At 41.1% G+C, this 23,597-nt stretch overlaps 1 protein-coding gene across 1 annotated transcript in view; it reads right to left on the reverse strand.

Moving 5' to 3' along the window:
- fuss (SKI family transcriptional corepressor fussel) overlaps positions 1 to 23,597 on the reverse strand; it is a 224,193-nt gene that overhangs the window by 82,913 nt on the left and 117,683 nt on the right. Inside the window, exon 6 of the mRNA XM_090389915.1 lies at positions 11,763 to 11,837. Coding sequence (XP_090246041.1) covers positions 11,763 to 11,837 — 75 coding nt within the window. The remainder of the gene's footprint in view (positions 1 to 11,762; positions 11,838 to 23,597) is intronic.

The raw sequence follows: 23,597 nt of genomic DNA on the forward strand, positions 1-23,597 counted from the left end.
TGCACAACTGTTCGACTGCAGTAATCTGAAGCCAAAATAGGGGGAAACGCGTGATCTACCAGACTTTGAAAAATGTGTTATCGTGGGTGCATATTTAGTAGGAGCCACGATTCAAGAAACGAAAGAAATAACTGGTTTCTCAAATATACACTGGTGTTCAAAGAAAGTGCATCACCCCTTAAAATTGTAATTGTCGTCCGAATAACGTAAGTATATGGCAATATTTCTTACAGATTGCATCAGATAAGATTTACACGCGCAGGTGATGACGTAATATTGCATCAGCTGTTACTTTCAGCTATATAAGCACGCTCTGCAAGAGTTGTAGTCATTCCTTGCTTGTGTCAGGATGGCGAGTTACGTGCAGTTTACGCCACGAAGAAAGAGTGCTATTGTCCCTTTACGCGAGGAAGGATATTCTTCCCGTCATATTGCTTATAGAGTGTCTTGTAATCAGTCTACAGTGAGCAGATTTCTTTCCAAACTAAAGAATACTGGTTCTGGTGATAGGAAAAGAGAAACCGAAGGCAAACGAGTCTCTACGCCAAAACAGGACCGCGTTCTGAAGCGCTTATGCCTTAAAAACCGTAAAGCTTCTTCGTCTGAGCTGAAAAGAGAATTGGAAGAACATGCAGGAGTGCAGTAACAGTCAGAAGACGCCTCTTCAGAAATGGACTTGTAGCCCGCGTCCAAGGAAGATGTCCCTCCTCACACAAAAAATGAAAAAGGCCCGATTAATTTGTTGTAAGGAGCATGTCAAATGACCATGGAAGTCAGTTATTTCTCGGATGAGAAGAAATTCAACCTGCATGGCTCTCTGATGGGAGACAAACGATTCGCCATAGACGTGGTGAAGAATACCATCCAAACTGTATGGTGTCTACAGTGAAATTACCTACCAGCCAAATGATATGGGGGTGCATTTCGTATCGCGGAGCAGGTCACCTGCAGTTTATAAAAGGTTCCCTAAATGCCATCGGATACCTGGCTATATTGGAAGGCAAATTGCTGCCAACCATTAGAGACCATTTCAACCTGCCAAGTAACTGCATCTTTCAGGACGACCCTGCTTCTTCTCATCGGGCGAAAAGTGTAAGTAGGCACTTCTGTAGTTACTTTAGCTTCATTTCTGCATTAAAAGTTCGACAGTAATGTGTTTACATTTGTTACAGGTGAAAAAATGGTTGGAAGAACGGTCTATTACAACTCTTAGCTGGCCAGGAAACAGCCCGGACCCGAATCCTATAGAGAACTGTTGGCATCGTGTGGAAACTGCAGTTGCCAGAAAGAAACCAAAGACCCTTCGTGAACTTCAGGAAGGCCATAATTCGTGTTTGGAACCACGAACTATCAGTTGATTATCTTCAGAAATTTATCTTGTCAATGCCTCGACGGTGTGCTGCAATCATCAGGGCCAGAGGCGGTTAAAGTAAATATTAGTTTGCACCTGGCGAACTTTTCATTTTGTTTTCCGTTTAAAATGATAAACTGAAGCAAATTGAGGGATTCTGATAACGTTTCAGCCATAATTGTCGTGTTTACCAAAACTGTTGTATAAAGGTTGCAAATACTCATTTTTGAATATTTTGAGAGCATATATTATTTTTATATTTGAGAGCATATATTTTGTTTATATTTCTATTTGAGATGGTAGTCATTAATGTAACATACCATCGTGAAAAAGGGTTAGAAACGTGAAATTCCTAGGTGATGCACTTTCTTTGAACACCGGTGTATAATAATGTAGTATTGCTGAGAAAACAGATAAAATAAAACAGGTTTGAAGTAAAAAATTTCTTTAATAAACTTGGGAACAAGTTGAAATAAAATAAGATAAAAGTAATAAATCACAATAGCTTTCGGATGCAGGACGCCCTTCCGTTGTAAACGTTATTACAAAGAATACAGAATGTCATATGCTCAGCTATGGTGTCATGCGAGGCGAAAACCGTGTGATACAGGTGCAGACAACAATTGGTTGTTGGAAGTAGAGGTTTGCGTTGTAGCTGCAACGCTTGGCTATGCTGCGTGCGCCAACGTTTGTCATTTTGGAGGATGGTTGCCTCAGTGATGGGATGGATGCAACCTCCTCTGTTCCTGTTAAAGGAATCGCTACAACACGAGATGTGGAGCGATTCCAGCCAGACACGACGACGGTAGTGGCGGGATCATTCGATAATCTCGACATCGATGTCGTGCTGGGTAGACCAGAAGTGTTCAGTGATTGCTGAGTGTTCCACGTCCGCGGAACGAATTGATTTCTCGGGTGAGGGAGGCGATTTTTGAGTCTTCTGCCAGTTTCATTAACGTAGCAGCCAGTGCAGTCACGGCAGAAAATGCGGTACACCAAGCCGCTCTGTAGGGGGGGAGAGAATCGATGTCTTAACCCTCGAAACGAAGGACCGCAATCTTCTGCTCGGAAGCTGCAAACACCTTCTCCCAGTGAGCCCGTAAGACCCTAGAAAGTTGTTGCGACAGGTTCGGATAGTAGGGGATAAAGGAAATCAAGGTTGGGGTCATCGCTGCGTGTGGCCCTAGGGTTGGCAACGCGGTCACGGGCTTGTAGGTCACACCTATCTAGGGTACTGGTAGAGTAGCCGCATTTTGCCAGATTTGCTTTTACCTTAACGATCTCAATGCGCATCTCATCCACAGAACTGGAGTGGGTCCAGGCGCGGGTTAGTAGGGTTCACGCGGTGCTGAGAAGTTGGCTGCTAGCGTGTGATGACTGGTAGTTAGTGAATTGCCCAGCACACATTTGCTTGCGATAGACTGACGTCTTTAAACGCGTGCTCTCGCGCCGAACAAGGGAATCCTAGAAAGGAAGAGCATTGTCCGACTCTAGTGGAGATTCCCTTTCCAGCTTACCACGGTGCGGTCGCATGCTTTCAGGCTCCTGTTCAATGAATAGTTTAAAGGATTGTGCTCAACATCTTGTCGAGTTTCTGATATCCAGCGAACCAGTTTCTGGTGTGCTTTTTCCTGAGGCAAGTTGTACCCACTAAATGATCAGGTAAACAACTTTATTCTCAATTTAAAAACTTGAATACATATCTTATTTTGTTCAGTCCAAGCATTATAGCCAGCGGAATGCTTTCCAGTACAAGGAGCATTTTAGAGATCGCCTAAATTAGGTCAACCGGCAGGTGGTCTGTTTACTTCGTCTCACTGCAGCGGACATCGGCTACCCGCTGGGGCACTTAAAGAAGGGAAAGTCGTGCTAACGCTAAATATAACTGAACACAAACGCTCCTCACATAGTAGGAAGTGCTTTTATTGCCTAGCAGTTGAACACTTTAAAAATAAGGAACTTGAGAAACTAAATAGAAATTGCAGTAATTTTCTAATAAATTAAAAAAAAATAATAAAATAAATAAAATAAAATAATAATAATAATAATAAATAAACAAAAATAATAAAAATTGCAGAAGCCTTCCGCCCCAACTGTAGTGCTACCTTAAACATTTGTTCTTTGGCAATTCTCCCTCCTTTTATTAATCATCATCATGCCTGGTCGCGCAAGCCAACAAACTTGTGATTGCTGCGGCAAAAATATTCAAGTCTTTTTGAACTGTAATGGCCCCTGCAAAAGAACCCTAGGGGAGTGCTGTTCTGGAAGATCTGCGATTCCAAAGATAAGTTCCACGGCTCGATCTAGATACTACTGCAGCCAATGCAAAAGCGGCATTTCAAGTGCTGGAAAAAACAACGCAGAGAGAGAGAGACAGCACTACAACTGACCAAAATCACTCTATGAGCAATATGTCGTCAGAAGATTTTTTACACACCTGTCAGGCCTGCCTGAAGAAGGTAAAACACGTAATAATATGCAATGGCGACTGCAGCCGATCCCTATGCGGAAATTGCTCAGGACGGTCACTAATATCTAAAATGACAAAGGTAACTAAAGAGCGTTACGTTTGTGCCCGATGCCAGTGCAAACCTGCCCCGAGGGTCGCCACAGAAGCTAACATGCTGCCAGAGCAGAATGACGACCCCAAAGACTCTACATCACTGAATACAGATGCTAACACCATACAGTCACTAGAGGGATCTATAACAGAACAAATCCATTCACTGCGCCTAAACCTGGAGGCAATAATGGCAGAACAGAGCAATCAAATCACTACCATTGTCAGAGGAGAAATCATAGAAGTATGGTCCCGAATGGAGCATGTTCTGGTAAATCTTCATGTAGAACATGAGCGAACGAAAGCTATGCTAGAAGCTTATCTTGAAGGAAGGGGGAAAGAAATGCCACAGCTCCCCCTATCCTACGCCCAAGCGCTGAGGACAACTCCAGATACAACCGCAAGCATAAAACTACCATCAACAAAGAAGAAAACACTACTCAGCACGCCACATCTGGTCATAATAAAGCCAATGGAAAATTCGACAATAGACAGTAGCGAAGCAGTAAAAACTACCGTTGTCCAGAAACTGGCCAAGGACTTTAAAACCACAAGAATAAAGTCCATCCGAAAAACAAGAAATGTTGGAGTAATCATTGAAACAACAACCAAGCAAGAGGCTCACTCTATCATCACCAATCCAACAGTCAGTACCCTAGGTCTTACAGCAGAAATCCCTAAAAAGAGAGGCCCATCCATACGTATATTTGATGTGGGCAAGGATATCACTCCAGAGAACATCACAGATGAACTCTTCAACAGAAACCTCCAAGAATTAACTGACATAAGTAATGCCAAGGAACACATCAAACCAAAATATCACACTATCTCCAAGTCTCCCCAGCTATACAATTGGGTGGTGGAGCTTTCTCCACAGGCATGGAACATCCTCAAACTACAGGACAGAGTCTTTATGGGTTGGAGCAGTCACCGCTTCAAGGAGCACGTGCCTGTTCCAAAGTGCTTCCGATGCTGCCATTTTGGGCACACCACCCACACATGCAAGCAAACCGTGTCTACCTGTGGGCACTGTGCCCAAAAAGGGCATGACTATAATTCTTGCCCAAACAGATCCACAGATGCAGTTTGTGCAAATTGCAAAGCAGCAAAGCTCGATGCAGCACATTCTCTCAGGGACAGTAAGTGCCCTGTTTATCTAAAAGCTAAGAGGAACCAACAAATAAAGACCGATTATGGCAGCACGCCCTAAATCATACAACAGCAATATCATAAAGTTTATCCAACTAAACGCCCAGCGAGCCCGTTCAGTAAGTGCCCAGATTAGAATCAGGGCCGAAGAGGAAAATGCTGACATATTAATTCTACAGGAGCCATATACCCATTCAAAGCTAGTCAGGGGATACCCCCTGACTTTCAAAATCATACATACAGATGAAGACACGCCCTGGGCTGCCATAGCTGTCCGTAACCCTAACATCATGGTTACAAGGATTTCCTCCCTATGCACTGCATGGGCGGCGTGTGCCCATGTAATTTGCCCATTGGGAGCCTTCTGCCTCATCTCCCTCTACTGCAGACCTGGCCAAGATATCACTCCAACAATAAATTATCTACGTACAGTCCTTGCTACACTTCCCAACAGCAAGATTATCCTTGGGGCAGATGTAAATTGCCGCTCTCCTACCTGGTACAGCCTGACCACTGATCGCTCTGGGTGCCACAATGGGCAGCTTCTTGAAGATTTCCTGGCCACTTCTCCCTTCCTGGTTCTGAACAAGCCCAATAACCTGCCTACCTATTCCAGCACTCTGTGGGAATCCACAATAGATATCTCCATAGCTACACGATCCATTTCCAGCAAAATCTCTGGGTGGCAGGTCAATGAGGCCTGGACCACCTCAGATCACAGAGCTATTACATTTCAACTCACAAGATCCATTGATCCAACTCCACCACCTCACTACAATATTAGTCGCTATGCCGTTAACAAGGCCAATTGGGAAATCTTTTGCTCCACGATGCAGACCATGATCCAGAACCACAACTCTTCTGATCTTCCAGCACTGGACCCCAACCAACATCAAAAGCTCACAACAGAAATCATCATCCAGGCCTGCAATCAATCAATTAGAAAGAAAAGACCAATGCCTAACGCCGTCCCATGGTGGTCCCCAGAGCTGGAGCACCTTCGCCGAATTGTACACTCCAAAAGAAAAGCCTTTCAGAGAGCTCGTACCTCTTGGCCCCCAAATGAGGTCAACACCCTCCGTGAAGAATATCGAAGAGTCAGAAACGACTACACCTCCCTTATAAGGCAGTGTAAAAGATCATCTTGGGAACGACTCGTCAAAACGACTGGCAATACTGAACCCTGGGGGATGGTGTACCGCATCACCACCAACAAGCTCCCGAGGGGCAAAGTTATCCAATCCACTCTCACACCAAACGGCACTATGACTACATCGTGGGAGCAGTCTATGGCCAATATTCTGGACACACTTTTTGGTACAGATACTGATCCTCTGACAGTACAACAGCAAGAAATATGCCAGGCAAACAACATCTACTTCAACAATGCTGTATAAGACCAATTTACCACCGATGAACTGCAGCAGGCTCTTACCAAAATGAAAGAGAGGAAATGTCCCGGACCAGATCTCATTGAAGCTGAAGTCCTTAAAAAGACCGCCCAAATTAACATCCAGTTTCTACTCGACCTCTTCAATAAGTGCTTGTCCCATGGATCTTTCCCAGAAGAATGGAAAAACGCCAATGTAAAACTGATCATAAAAAATCCGTCTAAACCGCCTCAACAACCAGAGTCATATAGACCTATTGCCCTTTTATCCATGGTCAGTAAACTGTTTGAACGACTACTCCTAGTACGGCTCCAAGACCATTACACCAATGCTGGGCTCCAGTCCAACTTCCAGTTTGGATTTCGACCGGGGCGTTGCACAGAAGACGCACTGCAAATGATCATCTCTGCAGTCTCAACTTCTACCTCCAAATACTACCTACTAATAGCAATAGATTTCGCAGGAGCATTTGACAGGCTCTGGTGGGCAAGTATCCTTCGCAGACTTAGGCAAGCAAATATACCATTAAATTTATACAAATGCATCGAAAACTACTTATCAAATAGGAAAATTACAATCTCCTCAACATACCGAAGAATTACCAGGTCAATCTACAGAGGTTGCCCCCAGGGTTCAGTCCTTGGTCCTTTTTTGTGGAACATTGTCCTGGATGAGCTCCTTGGACTGGACCTAGGTCCTGTAGCTATACAAGCCTTTGCTGATGATGTGACCATCTCGATTGAGGCTGACAGCAGAGCTTCTCTGGAAGCCAGAGGAAACCAGGCACTTCAAATCCTTCAGAACTGGGCAGCCCTACACAAACTAAGACTCTCACCCCAAAAGACACAATCCATTCTCCTGAAGGGATCACTGCAGCCTACTAGAAACCCCACTATCAAACTTCAAGGCCAAACCGTCAAGCTAGTTTCTACGTTAAAACTATTGGGAATAGTACTTGACCCTAAGCTCACTTTCTCTCCGCATCTTACACACCTCCACGCGAAAGTGAGAAGCTACACTGCTCTCATCGCACGGGTGAGTGGTCGCGATTGGGGATTGAACCGACGCACCCTTAAGATTCTGTATAAATTAATCTTCCTTCCCTTCATAACGTATGGATCAGGAGTCTGGTTTCGCAGGGCAACTCTTTACAACAACAAACGTAAACTGGGATCCATCCAGCGCACCATCCTTCTTACTATTACAAGGGCATGCTGCACAGTTAGCAACCCAGCCCTTCAGGTTCTTGCGGGCGTCCTTCCGCTTGATCTGGAGGTTATTCGAAGGGGCCTCCACTACTGTCTATCCAGGGGTATCCTTGGACACTCCATCAATAACCTGAATGAAATCAGCCAGGAAAAGAAAAAAAATTGCCATTCTACTACTTCAGACCTGGCAGGACAGATGGACTGCTACCGACAAGGGCCTAATCACCAAGAAATTTATACCGTATGTGAATGCCGTATTTCCTAAATCTCCAACTTGGTTTTCTCCTGGTCTTTATACCACCTACCTCATCACTGGACACGGATCACTAAACCATAAACTAACATCCATGGGAATCATTGACAACCCCTACTGTGCATGTGGTGAAATAGAAGACTGGAACCATCTAGTATATACCTGTCAACACTATGAGGACCTCCGCAGCATCCTGTTTACTCGTATCCAAGATAACCCTCAAGGAAATGAACACTTATTCATCACAGAAGAACACTACTACTATGAGTTTACCAAGTTTGCACAAGCCCTCTTCACAAGACGTAGCACCCTATTGCCAACACAAAATAGGAACAACCCAAACATCTGTCCGACTCTAGTTCAATAGTGAATTGAAGGAAGGGTGACAGAGAGTTGAGATGATGCAAAAGTCGGTCTCCTGACTCGCGGGGAATTATAAAAAACACGTCGTCCACGTAGGACACCAAAAGGCTATAGAATCCGACAAACCCGCAAATGCGCGACTCTCCAGTTCCTCCATTGCGATGTCTGCCGTGACTGAGCTAACGGGTGAACCCATAGCTGTACCGTGAATTTGCCGGTAAAGGGATTCACCATACATGACGGCACCACCATACTTTTGGTTCGTCAGAAGCATCTGTTTCATAGGTTTTTAATGAGTGGAAAGAAAGCGGTTCCTCTACATCCCAAAGGCGTAAATGTGGGAGAAAAACAATATTTCAAGAGCGAAGCCGTCGTACTCAAAGGGGGACTGTACGGAAAAATAGGACATGCAATGTGCAGCAAATTACGTCTAAATCTAACCAAGCCCAGAAATGCCCTAAATGCCATATAAAGCCATGCGCAGCGAATTGAAGAAATTGGGTATTGGGAGTCGCCTGCCTATGAAGAAGCCACTTGTTTCAGTAAAAACAGAAAAATCCGTTTGCTGTGGTGCCGAGAACGTCGTTATTGAACATTGGAAGAAAGTCATGTTAGACGAATCACGATACACTTTTGCACTGATGGTAGGCGGAGAATGTACCGAGAACATCACGAAGCGATGAAGTCTGCTTGCCTTGTTAATACAATCCAAGCATCTGGAGGTGGTATCATGGTATGAGGAAAGTTTTTGTTTGACACGGACTGGGGCGTTGATACCGTGGAAGGTCGAATGTCATCCAAGGAGTACCTGAATTTTGTATCAGATCTACTGCACCCTGAAATGTTGCAATTATATCCCGAAGGTGATGGACACTTTATGGATGACAATGCAACAGCACATCGTGCCAGAATCGGGCAAGAATAGTTCGGAGAATGTGGCACGGATTTCCACCATCTTTCCTGGCGCCAAATTTACCTGATCTCAATGCTATTGAGAATGTGTGGGATATGCGAGAGAGCGAGCTATTCTGCAACGACGTCTCCTTCCTTCAATTTTGTCGCAGCTACGCGATATTTTGCTGGAAGAATGATTACAATTAGACCAAAACCTCTTATAGAATCAAAAAACAAAGGCGGTCCTATACGATATTGAATAAAGGTTCGTATTCTTTTTTGGCCAGTGTGTGTGTATATATACAGAAACCAGACAAAAATACTCAATTGTGGTATTCATGGGTCTGCGTGTGTAGCACAGTGGTATCGTCACCGTCCTCCCCACACCGGGTGGAAAAGGCCCGGGTTCGAATTCCGTCGATGACGCGAGTAATTTTAGTGGGTTTTTTTCACTCCGTGGCTGAGTTAGTCGGTCTCAGACGTAGATAGGAAGGTCCCTCCCCCCAAAACTGGGGTGTTTTCGTCCAGCAAACTGGCAAATCGACCAGAGAACACTTGCAATTTACAGACAAAATAAATATGGGTAGATGTAATCATTTACAGGGGACCCTAATATAATTTTTTTTTGTGGTATTCATGGTATGTAGCAGATTGAACACGTATATCTTCTACTCTTTGTTGCTTACAGTACTGAACTTAGAGTAGAAGTTAATCCGTTTTCTCTATTTATAGGTTTATCAGCTGCGTTTGAAAAGTAAGGGTTTATACCACGAAAGATGGGCCGCAATAAAGATGTTAGGCTCTCGTGGTAGAAATCTGATATAATCATCATCTTTCCCCATACCGGGTGGAAAAAACCTGAGTTCGAATTCCGTCAACGATGTGAGGAATTTTTATGAGTCTTTTTCACAACGTGGCTAAGTTAGTTTGTCTCAGGCGACAGTAGCATCGCTTTTCTCCCGGAAACTCGGGTTTTACGTCCAGCAAACAGCAAATCGACCACAGAACTCACGCAATTTACAGACATATTATACAGGTTGTCACAAACGTCCGTATTTATAGGGTATATTGCGTTATTATTAATAACATTAATAAATATTATTATATTTTAATTTTATTTTGTAGATATTGAAAAATGAGTGCACACCACAAGAGAAGGTAGAACTGGTGCTCTTACATGTAGCGAGTAAGAGCTAGAGGGAAGCGTGCGAGATATTTCACCAAAGGTATCCTGATAAAAACAAACCCTGTCAGCGATTTGTTGGGAACTACCTTGACCGTTTAAAGACATTTGTAGTGTTTTTGATAAGCCACGTAGTGGTAATCCTCAGACATCCACAGGTGGGCAAAGTGGACATAGGTCAAGCAGCACCGATGGTTGACGACAACTCCATTATCGGTTCTCTTGTTTTGAGATACAGTTCACTGTAAAAGCTAGAAAGTGTGAGTGATGTGTTGTTAATGCTGCTGTGAGGTTCTGTTGTTCTTTTGGCTCCTTAGCATAGAGGCCCATGAAGCACTACAGATCACCAGTCCGGAATCATTATTCTTGCTAGGCCATCCCTGGAGTTTTCTAAGCTTGCCAGTGAGGGCCTACAATGCACAGGTGATGAAACCTTTGCTGTTACTCTTGAAACCATTAACAGGAATCCCCAAAAATCTTTGTGGAAACTTGGCCAGGAAGTTGGTATTAGCTATGTCTGCTGCATGGATTTTGAAACAAAACAAATTCCTTGCTACGGGGTGTTGGATTTTTTTTTTTTTTTTACTTATTCTGCATAAGCTTGCATCGTTTGCCACTGCTAATACTAATAGACACAATTTTGTTACTACAGTACTGTAGTGACAAGGTTGTATTGTTCAGTTATCTGTTGTTGTTGTTGTAGTAGGAATTTAGGAGCATCGGCGACTAAGGCCATTTGCTCCGTGCATATTGTCTGTAAATTGCTGCGTTCTGAGGTCGATTTTCTGTTTGCTTGACGAAAAACCCGAGTTCCTTAGGAGAAACCATGCTACCCAGGCCTGAGACCGACTAACTCAGCCACGTTGTGAAAAAGGCCCATAAAAATTCCTCACGTCATCGACGGGACTCGAACCCAGGTCTTTTCTACCCGGTTGGGCAGGACGGAAATTCTTCTAACTGTACTACCATGAGGGATGGATTATCTGCATCATTATAACGCCATTTTGGTTATCTGTGTCACTGTAACGATGTAGTACAGCTACATTTCAATTTTAAATAAAAAATCAATAAAATTTAATATTCTATACATACTGAATTATAGAATTTGCATTTTTCCGAAAATGTTCTCTAAATCTGCACATGATGGTATAGAAACAATTAAGGAATTTGAACCATTAAATCATTAAACGAATATGTATTAAACGAAGAAGTTTTTTCTTATTTTATAAATTTCCTTTGGAAAACGGAGAGTTTGATTCATTGATTTAATTTTAAGATACGATAATAGTTCCTCTGTGCGATAGCTGCTAACTGAACAGTGTCATTTTTTTTTTCTGTTTATGCAACCTACTCGGTGATTGTTTAGGGAATTATCACTAGTAAAAAAAAAAAAAAAAATGAGCTGCCTACCTCTGATCACCTGATATTCTCTCTCAGCCTGTTGTCTTGCTTCTGCTTCCTGGAGCAGCACTTGGCGTAACTCTTCTGGATGGACCGGGGAATTAGAAGAAATATAAAGTTAGGCCCCTTAAACCTAAGATACCGTCTGCAGAACGTTAGTATAAAAGATGAATATAAAATAATGTACGAAGAGGTATATTTCATGAAAAGACTGGAAATTTATTTTTCTTGTCCTTGATTACGCATGCTTATTAACAAATGGTTCAGAATTTATATATTTGTTTTGTACTGATTACGTAGGCTCCATTTTGCCTCGAAATATGATGTGGTGGCATTTTACGATTTGAGTGGTAAAATGTAGCTGGTGCCTGCTAATTCTTCTGGACTTGAATTCTAAACCATTTGCTGAAACACACGTCATACTTCAAAATTCGTCACACCTTACATTCTGTGCATTGAGAGGTGCTTATTTTATTTCAGTGAAGCAAAACTACAAGGCCGAGTCAATAAGTAACGCACCAGAAGCTATAAAATCTTTATTATCTGAGATATTGTAACCGTACTTCACATACATAAATTTATTTGTCTTTCAACTTTGTGAAAATATCACTCAACGTAAGAAGCACCACAGTCGCTGCATTTTCTCCAGCTCTCTTTCCAGGCAGTGAATAAACTTTGTTAAAAATTGGGTGGTTGACGTTTATACCAATATTTAATGTCAGAAATTAGTTCTGTATTACTTCAAACACTTATCACGCACGTATGCCGTCAGTCTATCAAAAAAATAAATAAAAAAAAAAAAAAAAAACTGATGGGTGAGGTCAGCACTATAGGGTGGATGAGGCATTATGCTCCACCCTAGGTGGGTGATCCTTGACATTGTCAACTTTTTTCTTTACGACCTTGCGTTATCCTAATGAAACTTGTTCTGGCGATTCAGTTTCTTATGCTTTTCAAAACTCGCTTAAGCTTTTCCAGTGACAATCAGTATCTTTCTTTGTTGCTGGTTATTCTACTTTCCAATAAATTCATAAAAATAATGGCATTTTGAGCACTTTAAAGCACGTAGGACCGCCAGCACCAGACCTCTCCAGATCTTCAGATCTCTGTCCTCGCAGCCATGATTTCTCGTGTGAGCAACATGCAGCCACCGATTTTTCTGTACTCCACTCCGATCTGTTGATGCTGGTCAAATCACTTCCCTTTGACATTTTCGCAGCAGCGTACATTACTTGTCTGGTGGTTATGCACCTGTCATAACCACCAGAGCTGGTTAATGAATTCTTCGTTTTCACCGTTTGTGACAGATGTTGGTCTTCCGGCTCTTGGTTTGTCGTTGACGTCGAAATTACCCTCCCAAAACCGGTGAAAACATTTTTGGGAAGGAGATTTTGATCAATTGTGTGGTCGTCATAGACTGGCAGGAATTTTCAATGGTTAAATGTGACTGACTGATTACCCGGTTTGAACAGGAACTATTATATCACACACTGTTGCTGGAAAGGCCAGCAACAGTGTGTGATATAATTCAAAAATTCCAATCCAACCAATCCTTATGCATGTGCCTGTGTGAGTAATTTTGCATTACTTATTGAGCCGCCCTTGTACGAATATTTATATTTATTATTTATATATAAATAATTACGTATAATTAATTAATATAAGTAATTACGTATAAGTATATAAGTTATTAATAAGTGATACACGTAGTATATTTAAAACGTGACGTATGCCACATAGTTGATTTGATATCTGCATTTTTAAATTGAATTGTTTGGCTTAATATGAAATTAGTTTATAAAAAAAAAAAAAAAACTAATGACTATTTTTCAACTTAATACTCATAATTTACTGTACGTACAATATGGCCCAAAATAGAGTAGTCCCAAATAATGGCGGCGTGAAACTCAGTGCATATGCACTTAACTTGAATCAGGCCATGTTGCAAAACACGTATGTTACTTCTTTTAGTATACTCTTGGGTTGAAGTACATTGAAAGCGCAGTGAATATCTGTGAATAGCTGTTATTTTTGCACATTTTTTCTCCTAATACTGGTTGCTATCGTAGGTGGCACAGTTGGTATAATCACTGTCCTCCCCACATCGGGTGGAAAAGATCTGAGTTCGAATCCCGTCAATGACAGGAGGAATTTTATGGGTCTTTTTCACAAAGTGGCTGAGTTAGTCGGTCTCAAGCGAGGGTAGCATGGTCCCCCCCTACCGGATACTCAGGTTTTTCTTCCGGCAAACAGCAAATTGACCACAGAACACATGCAGTTTACAGACATATTATATACGGCGTAATATGGTATAAGTTATTGATGCGCCTAAAACCCTACAACAACCAACGGCTGCTGGAAGGGATATGAACGTGCTTGTGAACCAGGCATTAACGCAGTTAGGCCGCGTACGAAAATGAATGTCGTAAACAGCCCCATCAAAGTGAGCAGTACTAAGCCATCAAATTGGCAGTGTGTTGACACAGCTACCACTCGAGAAGGAGATGAAGTGTTATTGGCAACACGTCTGTAGAAGGGGTCTTTGACAAAATTCTTCAGTCTTCCAAGAAAAATAAACGATATATCGCGAAGCAACTGAATAAGTTCTCATGAAAAGAACTTCACTCTAGAGAGTGGTGCATGCATAATCACATAATGATGATGTGATAATGCTCATCATAATCATAACCATTTCGTCGCTCCAGGAATTTAGAAGATTTTAAAGGAACTTTTTAACAGTACGAAGTAACTACCCATACGGCAATGTTTAGCTCTGGACGTATTGCGACAACATTTCACCAACTGTCTCATTTCTGTATCTGGCTCATTCGAATGATTTAAACAATACCACCGTCTGTTTGTATGAAGTTGTCAGAATAAATTATTTTTGTGATCTTGAGGAGTGCACGTGTTTTACATAACATAATCCATTTAAAAATGGTTTAAAATATAGAAAACGACTATATCAGTACTTTGAACTTGGAATCTCGGTCTTTTAGCACATTCACTTTATTTTGGATCATATTTTGCATTAGTAATCAGTATTTAAATTATAATAGTCCTGTTTTTCATTATTTAGAACTTGTAAAAGAACAAGCCCGGATCACATAATTTCATTCGAAAAGTTTTATTAATCGTTCGATTAATAAAACTTTTCTGTTCCTTTTTTGCTTTTATTGATGTTTGTTTGTATATTTATGTTTATGGTTTTTGTATAGTAATTGATATCCATCAATCACGTTATTTTTATGTTATTTTGAATAAATTTATTTCATATTACCGATGATGTTAGCCAAGATAAAATCGTTATGTAATTGGAAGTAATTGTGTAGTTAAAAGCTTAGTTGAAATTTAAAGACAAATAAGTGAATTCTTTATAAACATTTTAATATTGCCATTGGATTTTTTGTCTCACATAGTCTAGATTATGTTGTTTCAACGAGATCTTAACACTGCATAATGAGGACCTTCTACTTACCTTCTCATGAAAAGGTATGCCTTTCTCCATAAGAGAGAAAGGCAAAGCTTTTCATGAAAGTAACAGAGTTAGAGAGAGAGAGAGAGAGAGTTCCATCACTTTTGCAGATATTTAAATGTTTATCCCCTTAATTATGCTAATGGGTCTGTCAGAGTCTAGCAGTTGTTTTGCTTGTAATTTTACTGTCGCACACCGTCTGGCATCTCGCATATTGTGGAGTTATACTTCATAACTGGGTTGTCGCTCATTGTGTCACCAGGGTACCTATCTACCCACCGATGAGAGGCCAACAAGCTTCGCAGTGGCGTCTTCTGGAGCCTGATGTTTCCCTTAGTTACCGAGACAACGCTTCTCTACTAGAGACAACGCTTCTCGAATAGACAACGCTTCTCTAGTAGAGAAGCGTTGTCTATTCGAGGGATTTATGAGTGAACTAATTGAGTGAGTATGAAGAGTAACTGCCCCTTTTCTCTTTCGACGACATTTCTTTTTCCTCTCCTACTATCGCTTTCTTCTACTTTTTTGCTTTCCTAGGTCTATTAGGACAGATGTGTGGAGAACAGAGTTTTTTTTATCCCATACCATTTTACAAACGGTGCCGTCTGGGTGGTGGTATCTGCCCAGAATAAGTAACATTAGTCTTAAAAACTGGCGAAGCGTTGCTCATTCGAGGTAGTGCAATATTAGGGCAACTCGTGAAGGCATTCACAATATCAGATGTAGCAAAACGATGCTATTTCAACTACTTCGGTGATTTACTACGAACTAAAATGACGCTTTGCACTAACTTGTAATTTTTTTTGCTTGTAATTTTAACATTGTTAGCAAGATAGTGCTGAGCATCTGAGATATTTTCCGCAGTGCTGATAGCTAACAATGGTCATAAAGATTTTCTTCTGAATTTATTAAAGCCCTCACCAGGAGCAAGGCAGTTATAACCATCGATTTCCCAAACCGTGTGGAAAAGGCCTGAATTCAAATTCCGTCAATGACGCTAGGAATTTTTATATGCTTTCTTCACAGAGAGGTTGAGTTAGTTGGTCTCAGGGAATCATTGCATTTCGAAATCCCTGACCATTATTGGCTTTATGGTTCTCCGTCGAGATGGGGCATGATAGTCAGTCTGTTTTATTTATTTATTTTGTTGGTCAAGTGTTGTAGTTTGTTTTCGTCTCTATTTTAGTGATATTTCACGTAATGTGGACTTGGTGCTTTCGTCTGGGCGCCGCTAAATTTAAATGAATTGTCATATTTTAAATTATTAGAAAATTATATTCTAAAGTATAAAAAAGAAAAATGAAAGTGGTGTCACAGGGTGTCTCAAAAATACACGGCATAACTTCAGGAATGAGTTCCTCATATGTAGACAATAAAAATATTTTATATCAACATAGTTTCAGAAATGCTTGGTTCCCGAGTTATTAACCGGAATGTCTTATCTTCCGCGGGTGATTTCCTTCATCACAAGGTACTGACAGAATCTGGTGGTTTTCCATTCCGATCATGTACTCAAATCAGGAGCAAGTGGATATGCACTTTATGTACGTTTGGCGGACGGCAATGCTCTGGAAGCTCGTCGTTTGTACCACGAAAGGTTCCCAGAATGAAGATGTCCAGACAGGAATTTTTTTTTTGAAAGTATCCATCGCCGTCTTTGTGAACATGGGACCTTTACACCTCGTGCTGCCGACAGAGGACGACCAAGATCTACGACTCCTGAAGTAGAGAGTGAACCAACTGCCTGGCCTCCACGCTAATCTGATTTAAACCCACTAGATTTCTTCTTGTGGGGCCATTTAAAGTCATTGGTGTATTCGACTCCGGTAGCTGATGTGGAAACTCTCCGCAATCGAATTGTGGCAGGTTGTGAGACAATACGAAACATGCCAGGAATTTGGCATCGTCTTCGCGAGTCCATGAGACGTCGATGTGAGGCCTGTATTCAGGCAGAAGGTGGAAATTTTGAACAATTACTATAAGGTGATGTGAACAGTTAAGTGTCATAGACAGACCTTCAAAACTGGGAAACCAAGTATTTCTGGAATTATGTTAATATAAAATATTTTTGTCTACCTATGAGGAACTCATTCCTGAAGTTATGTCGTATATATATATATCTGATAATTAAAATAAATATGATATTTAAAATAAAAACATCAGCCAGTAGTACGGCAATAATGCAGAGCGAAACGAAACGTAAAATAATATAAAATAAACAAACAGGGAAGGGAAAGTAGCGGTAGTAGGACAAAAGGTAGTCGATAATCCCCTGTATAATTTAGTCAATTAAGTCATTAAACCCAATTAATAAAACGATGTAAATTTAAAATAATGCCAATTATACATAATTTAGCGGAACCCCCTCGAAGGTACCATTTCCAAAAGACGTGAAATATCACCAAAAAAAGGGTTAAAGAAACTACCAAAAAACTAAAATATCAAAATAATAGACTGACCCATCATGCCCCATATCGATAGTGGACCACGAGGCCAATAATGGTCATGGAATCGCTGCATTTCAATCGTCATACAAATCATCGCAAAGGCGGAAATATCGAAGAACCAAACCACACCTCCATTCTCCGATAGATCAACCAATGCAAAGGATTTGCATGGCGGTGGTCCTTATGCAGCGAAAAATAATCTATAGAACAGACAGCACTCTAGATCAGAGCCACACCACTGACATAATGCAAGCTTAACCAGCTTATATAATAGAAAGGAAAGAAATAGATGGCGGCACAGGCGCTGCTTATTTAGCATAACAACCCACTACTACCATTAATTTATATTATGTGAGGTAAAAGTTAGGCAAAAGTGATAAAAATAAAAATCGTCATAAAAATCATCGCCTTTGCGATGATTTGTATGACGATTGAAATGCAGCGATTCCATGACCATTATTGGCCTCGTGGTCCTCTGTCGATATGGGGCATGATGGTCAGTCTATTATTTTGATATTTTAGTTTTTTGGTAGTTTCTTTAACCCTTTTTTTGGTGATATTTCACGTCTTTTGGAAATGGTACCTTCGAGGGGGTTCCGCTAAATTATGTATAATTGGCATTATTTTAAATTTACATCGTTTTATTAATTGGGTTTAATGACTTAATTGACTAAATTATACAGGGGATTATCGACTACCTTTTGTCCTACTACCGCTACTTTCCCTTCCCTGTTTGTTTATTTTATATTATTTTACGTTTCGTTTCGCTCTGCATTATTGCCGTACTACTGGCTGATGTTTTTATTTTAAATATCATATTTATTTTAATTATCAGATATAATTAGGCATCATGTGGAGGATGTGCATTTGCTGCCTCTAATGATAGCTACATAACCATATTTATTTATTTTTATCACTTTTGCCTAACTTTTACCTCACATAATATATATATATATATATATATATATACACGACACCCTATATATATATATATATATATATATATATATATGGTGTCTCAAAAAAAATATATATATATCACTTTCATATATATATATATAATGTCATATTAGGGCCACTCCATAACGAGCTCATCTACCCATGTCCATAAATTGAGTATGTTCTCTGGTCTGTTTATCTGTGTTGCTGGACGAAAAACTCGAGTTTCAAACCTTGCTATTCACGCTGAGACCAACTAACGCAGCCCAGCCACTGTGTGCAAAAAGCTCATAAAAGATGCTCATTGACAGGATTTGAAATGGGACCTTTTCCACCCGGTGTGGAGAGGACGGTGATTATAACCACAGTGCTACTGCGCGGACGGTACTCTTGCTACAACTCGCCTATAGGTAAATTAAGAAAAGCCACCTACAAGACTCACTGTGAAGATGGGCGCAATATACTGACGACTCATGGTAGTTGCTTTGCCGCTTAATACATATACTCGAAGATGGACGCACATCCCGAACTTGTGAGGTGGTGCATCCATCTCCGTTATATTATGGTCTCTTTCCATGCATCGACTGTTGACTTTGTTCACCCAACAGAACTTTTATTCTCATGATGCAGTACACTTACCCCAAAGGCATTGAAATAGGGTGACACACCCTATTTCAGTGTCCTTTAGCGTATAAATCTGTAAATTCACTTTTTCGTGAATTGATGCCAATTCAAGTTCTGTATTTCGCAAAATTTCGTTTTTAATAGATTTTGAGGGTGTGAATGACAGGCGTCGTTTTTGTATATATATTTTTTTAATCTTTAGATTTCCGTGTTTTTTTTTTTTTTTTTTTTTATACCGCAATTTAGTAAAAGCCTAAACACTCAGTGCACTGAATAATATTTCATATTGAATGCAGGTAATGCATAATATTCAGTGCTGGTAAACTCTGTAACTCTTCACAATGGCCTAACAACAACCTTTTGAAATTTCACTGTTATTTTTGGAAAATAACACTCAGTACAGTATTTACTGAATTATGGCCACCCCATTAATAACGGACTATGCCGCATAGCTCGCAGTATAAAAAGCGAATAGCTTCGTACGCTAGAGCAGTGGTAATTTGCATCTGGCCGTGCAATTGAAAGTGATAAGTAACAAGTATGGGACTTAGTAAAGATGTTATGGAGTTTCAAAAAGGCGTGATTGTGGGAGCTCGTGCGTCGGATGCTTCCATGTAGGAAACGGCATTCCATATAGGAAACTGTTGCTCATGACCCACTGTGGTTAAAGTGTATACAAAGAATGGTGTCGAACGGGTCAAACCACTTCCCGCTGAGAGAACTTTCAAGGATTACGAAAAGTGGATATTCGTGGTGAGCGAAGGGTGCAGCGCATTGTGCTGACTCAACTGCAGGTCACTGTGCGACAGTTGACATCGCAGTAGAATTTGGGGAATGCATGCAAGATCAATATCCCAAATGACGACGCCGCACACTGACGTATGGGGTTCCACAGCAGGCGACCCAAGAGACACCCTCTCCTGACCACTGATCGTCATCATCGACGGCGAATGCTGTGGTAACGTGTAAAGTGTGTTTAGGGTTTCACAGCACCAGGGGTTTCCCCATCTCTGCGTAATTTTCATTGTGAGTGTGAGACAGTGCTCTGTCAAGGCCAGAGGTTTAAAAGTGAGTGGGCTGTGTATATGTGTAGTGTTGTGTATCGTTGTTCTTCTGGCCATTTAGCCGTTGGTCCCCTATTGGGACCCACCTTTTCCACACTTTGCCCAGTGGAGGCAGGCCAGGTAGCTAGGAGATTTATATTTACTTTGGCAGACCCTGCCACCTAGTTTCCTGAGATTTCAGTGGCTAGGGCCAAATAAAAGGGGGGGGGGGTAAGCGCTGGGAATAGAAAAGGCCGAAAGAGGTTTATGCAGGCGTGATTTAGATTTGAACGTTATTAGATTTGCTGTGGTGTCAACAAGACGCTGGTTGGACACTGGAGGACGGCTGGAAACGAGTGTGTGTGTGTGTGTGCTGGTCCGATGAGTCCAAATACCTGGGGCAACACGCCGACCGACGCCGTCGTGTGTGGCGCAAACAACACTAGTCCATGGATCCATCGTGCATGGGGGCCACTATCTAGGCAGGTGGCAGTGGTTGGTTAATATGGGACATGTATTGCTGGCGAGAACTAGGACCCCTGGTGCATCTGGACCAACGTTTCACTGGTGAGGTTTTTTAATTTGTTATATATTTATTTAGTGGTTGCTGCCAAAATTTGGCAACACCACTGTTCAATCTACAGGTAATTTAGGTAATTAAATGTTCTCCCTCCCCTGTTTTGGCCAAATACTAGAAGCTCTTAGGAAACCATGTGCACCCTGCCATGTTGCATTTTTCCCGGACAGAACCTCGATCTTCCAAAACGATAATGTGCCGTATCATCGGATCGCACTGTGTGCGAGTGGTTTGATGAACACAGAAGATATCACCCATCTCTTAGGAGACCATGTGCACCCTGTCATGTTGCATTTTTCCTGGACAGAACCTCGATCTTCCAAGACGATAATGTTCCGTATCATCGGATCGCACTGTGTGCGAGTGGTTTGATGAACACAGAAGTATCACCCATCTTGATTGGCCTCCAGATCTCTTGCCTCAATCCAATTGAACACCTGTGGGGCGTTTTGGAACGGGAAGTTAGAGCGGATGGACAGGCACCCGTCTTGTATTCCAACACTGTGGAAAGCTTGCAAGCAGCATGGTTTCAGATCCGTGTGGACGTTTTCAAACGTCTAGTGAAGTCGATGCCTAGTCGAACAGCGACTATTATCCGTGCGAACGGGGAATCAACGTTTTATTAGGTAGGTGGTCACAATCAGTGATCACTTGAGTGTAGATTGCATATGATTTTTTTTCCAATCTTTATTTGTCTAGCTCACATCTAATTCAACAGGATTTTTTTTATTTTTTAGAGATTCATCTTTATCGAGTATTTCCAGAGCATTCAACTTAGTTTTCATAGAAATAACGGCTTTTATTCATTTTTATCCCATATTTCATTAATTGATGTAATATTTAATTAAATTACGCGCTGTGAATACAATATCGAATAATTTTACTGGTGCAAATATGGTTTGGAACGAGCACACAACTGCCCTTACGATTAACATAAAATTCACAGACAAGTGTACTGTACTACCTATCCCCAAGCAAATTGCACCCACCCGGGCAGCACAGTGCATATAAGCACCGTCTTATCACACTTGGTGGTTAAAGGCACGGGTTTGAATCCGTCAATGACGTGAGGAATTCTTACGAGCTTTTTCATATGAGGCTGAGTTAGTTGGTCTCAAGCGTGGGTTGCATGGTATTTTCTTCCAGAAATTTGCGATTTTTTTCCAGAAAGCAGGTAAATCGACCACGAAACACACAGTTTACATACATAATTATGTATAATAATATAATATATAATTGTGCATACATAATTATATATTATAATATATACGGTTTAATATGCTCTAAGTCGCTGGTACATCCAAAACCCTACAACAACAACAACAACAACAACAACAACAAGATCAACGGCACATTGTAGTATGCCGTGAATCAGACAATATGTTTTAAAGAGGAAAGGGGAGCGTCGGTTAAGAGGTCCTCTTCTGTACTTCAACGCACCGAGTTTTTGGAAATGAAATTTAGCAACTTCAGCTCAAATGCAGGTAGCATAAAGACTGCATCGATGAATGAATGCATCAAGTGAAAAATATGGTAACAGAGTTGAAACTTAAGACATGAAGCAGTTCTTGTTTCAGCAACCAAAATATGAAGGTGAATTTTGATCAGAGTTTCAAAATGAGGCCCAAAATTCGATTTGGATTCGAAGATGATTCCAAGCTCTTAATGAGACTTTACAGTGAAACCCAAGACTTGTCACTCAATTTTACTGGCTTTGAAGGGCAGTTTTTATTTGAAATATGAATGTGCTCAGATTCAGTATGATTATTCATGCTAAATCTGATTAGAATCTTTTAAGTAAGAGGTATCACTGACGTAGAGTAATTTCAGACTGTCTCGCAGATGTTGCAGAGTCTGGCGTACCAAACCAGTTAACAGCATCTGCGTAGGAGATAATATTGCCATGCCACTGAAGAAAGCTAGTACTGGCAGTGAAAAGTACATCAGAAAGTGTTCGTCCTTGTGAAGTGTTCGTCCAGCTTAACAAAATAGAATTCTCAGAGCCAGGAGCCATATAGATTCGTAATAAGGATCTGATGAGATAAAATGTTAAAGACAGAATCTTCTGTAGATCATCATTAATAAGATAGGAAGAACTGACAGATGTAAAAGTGCATATGGGTTGACAGCACTGAAGGCGAAGTTTATGTCAAATTATATAAAGTTAGTTTGTCGCTTGTTCTGAAGAACATTTATATGAAAATTAGTAAAGAGTGCATTACGCTGAGGGGCATTCCCCCAGAAATCATAGACGCCAACATGGAAACCCGGCAGCTTAGCCTTGTAACTTTACCTTCTCCATCTCTAAGGTGATGAAGATCCCCTCCCCCCTTACAATCTGCTATAATTCTGTCCACAGTTACTATTACTTCGCCTAGTGGAGCAGTGGCTTAACTTGTTGGGTCCACTGCTCCACTCCAACCCTCTGCTACCTGGTGGTGCTTCTTTTTTAATCATTTTTCCTTCGTGCTCCTTTTGTAATAATTTTTTTCTCTAGGGTCCTCTGTGGGGAAGCTTAGGCGATCCCAGGGTCGTCCTAGCCAGAATACTGATTTCTGACTCGAGTGCTCTGTGAAAATTGGGCTGGACTGTACACTGTCTTGACTTACGGCACTGGAAGTTGATAATGGACATCCATTGTTGATATTAAAAAGACCAGTATTCTTTTATTATGGCTGTATTGGAGGTATTATACGATTTTATTGTTAAGTTTGAAATATTTCCATGATGATTTTTAAG

This window comes from Mastigoproctus giganteus, chromosome 2 (assembly GCF_048544385.1).
Source record: "Mastigoproctus giganteus isolate SK-2022 chromosome 2, ASM4854438v1, whole genome shotgun sequence".
NCBI lineage: Eukaryota > Metazoa > Arthropoda > Arachnida > Uropygi > Thelyphonidae > Mastigoproctus > Mastigoproctus giganteus.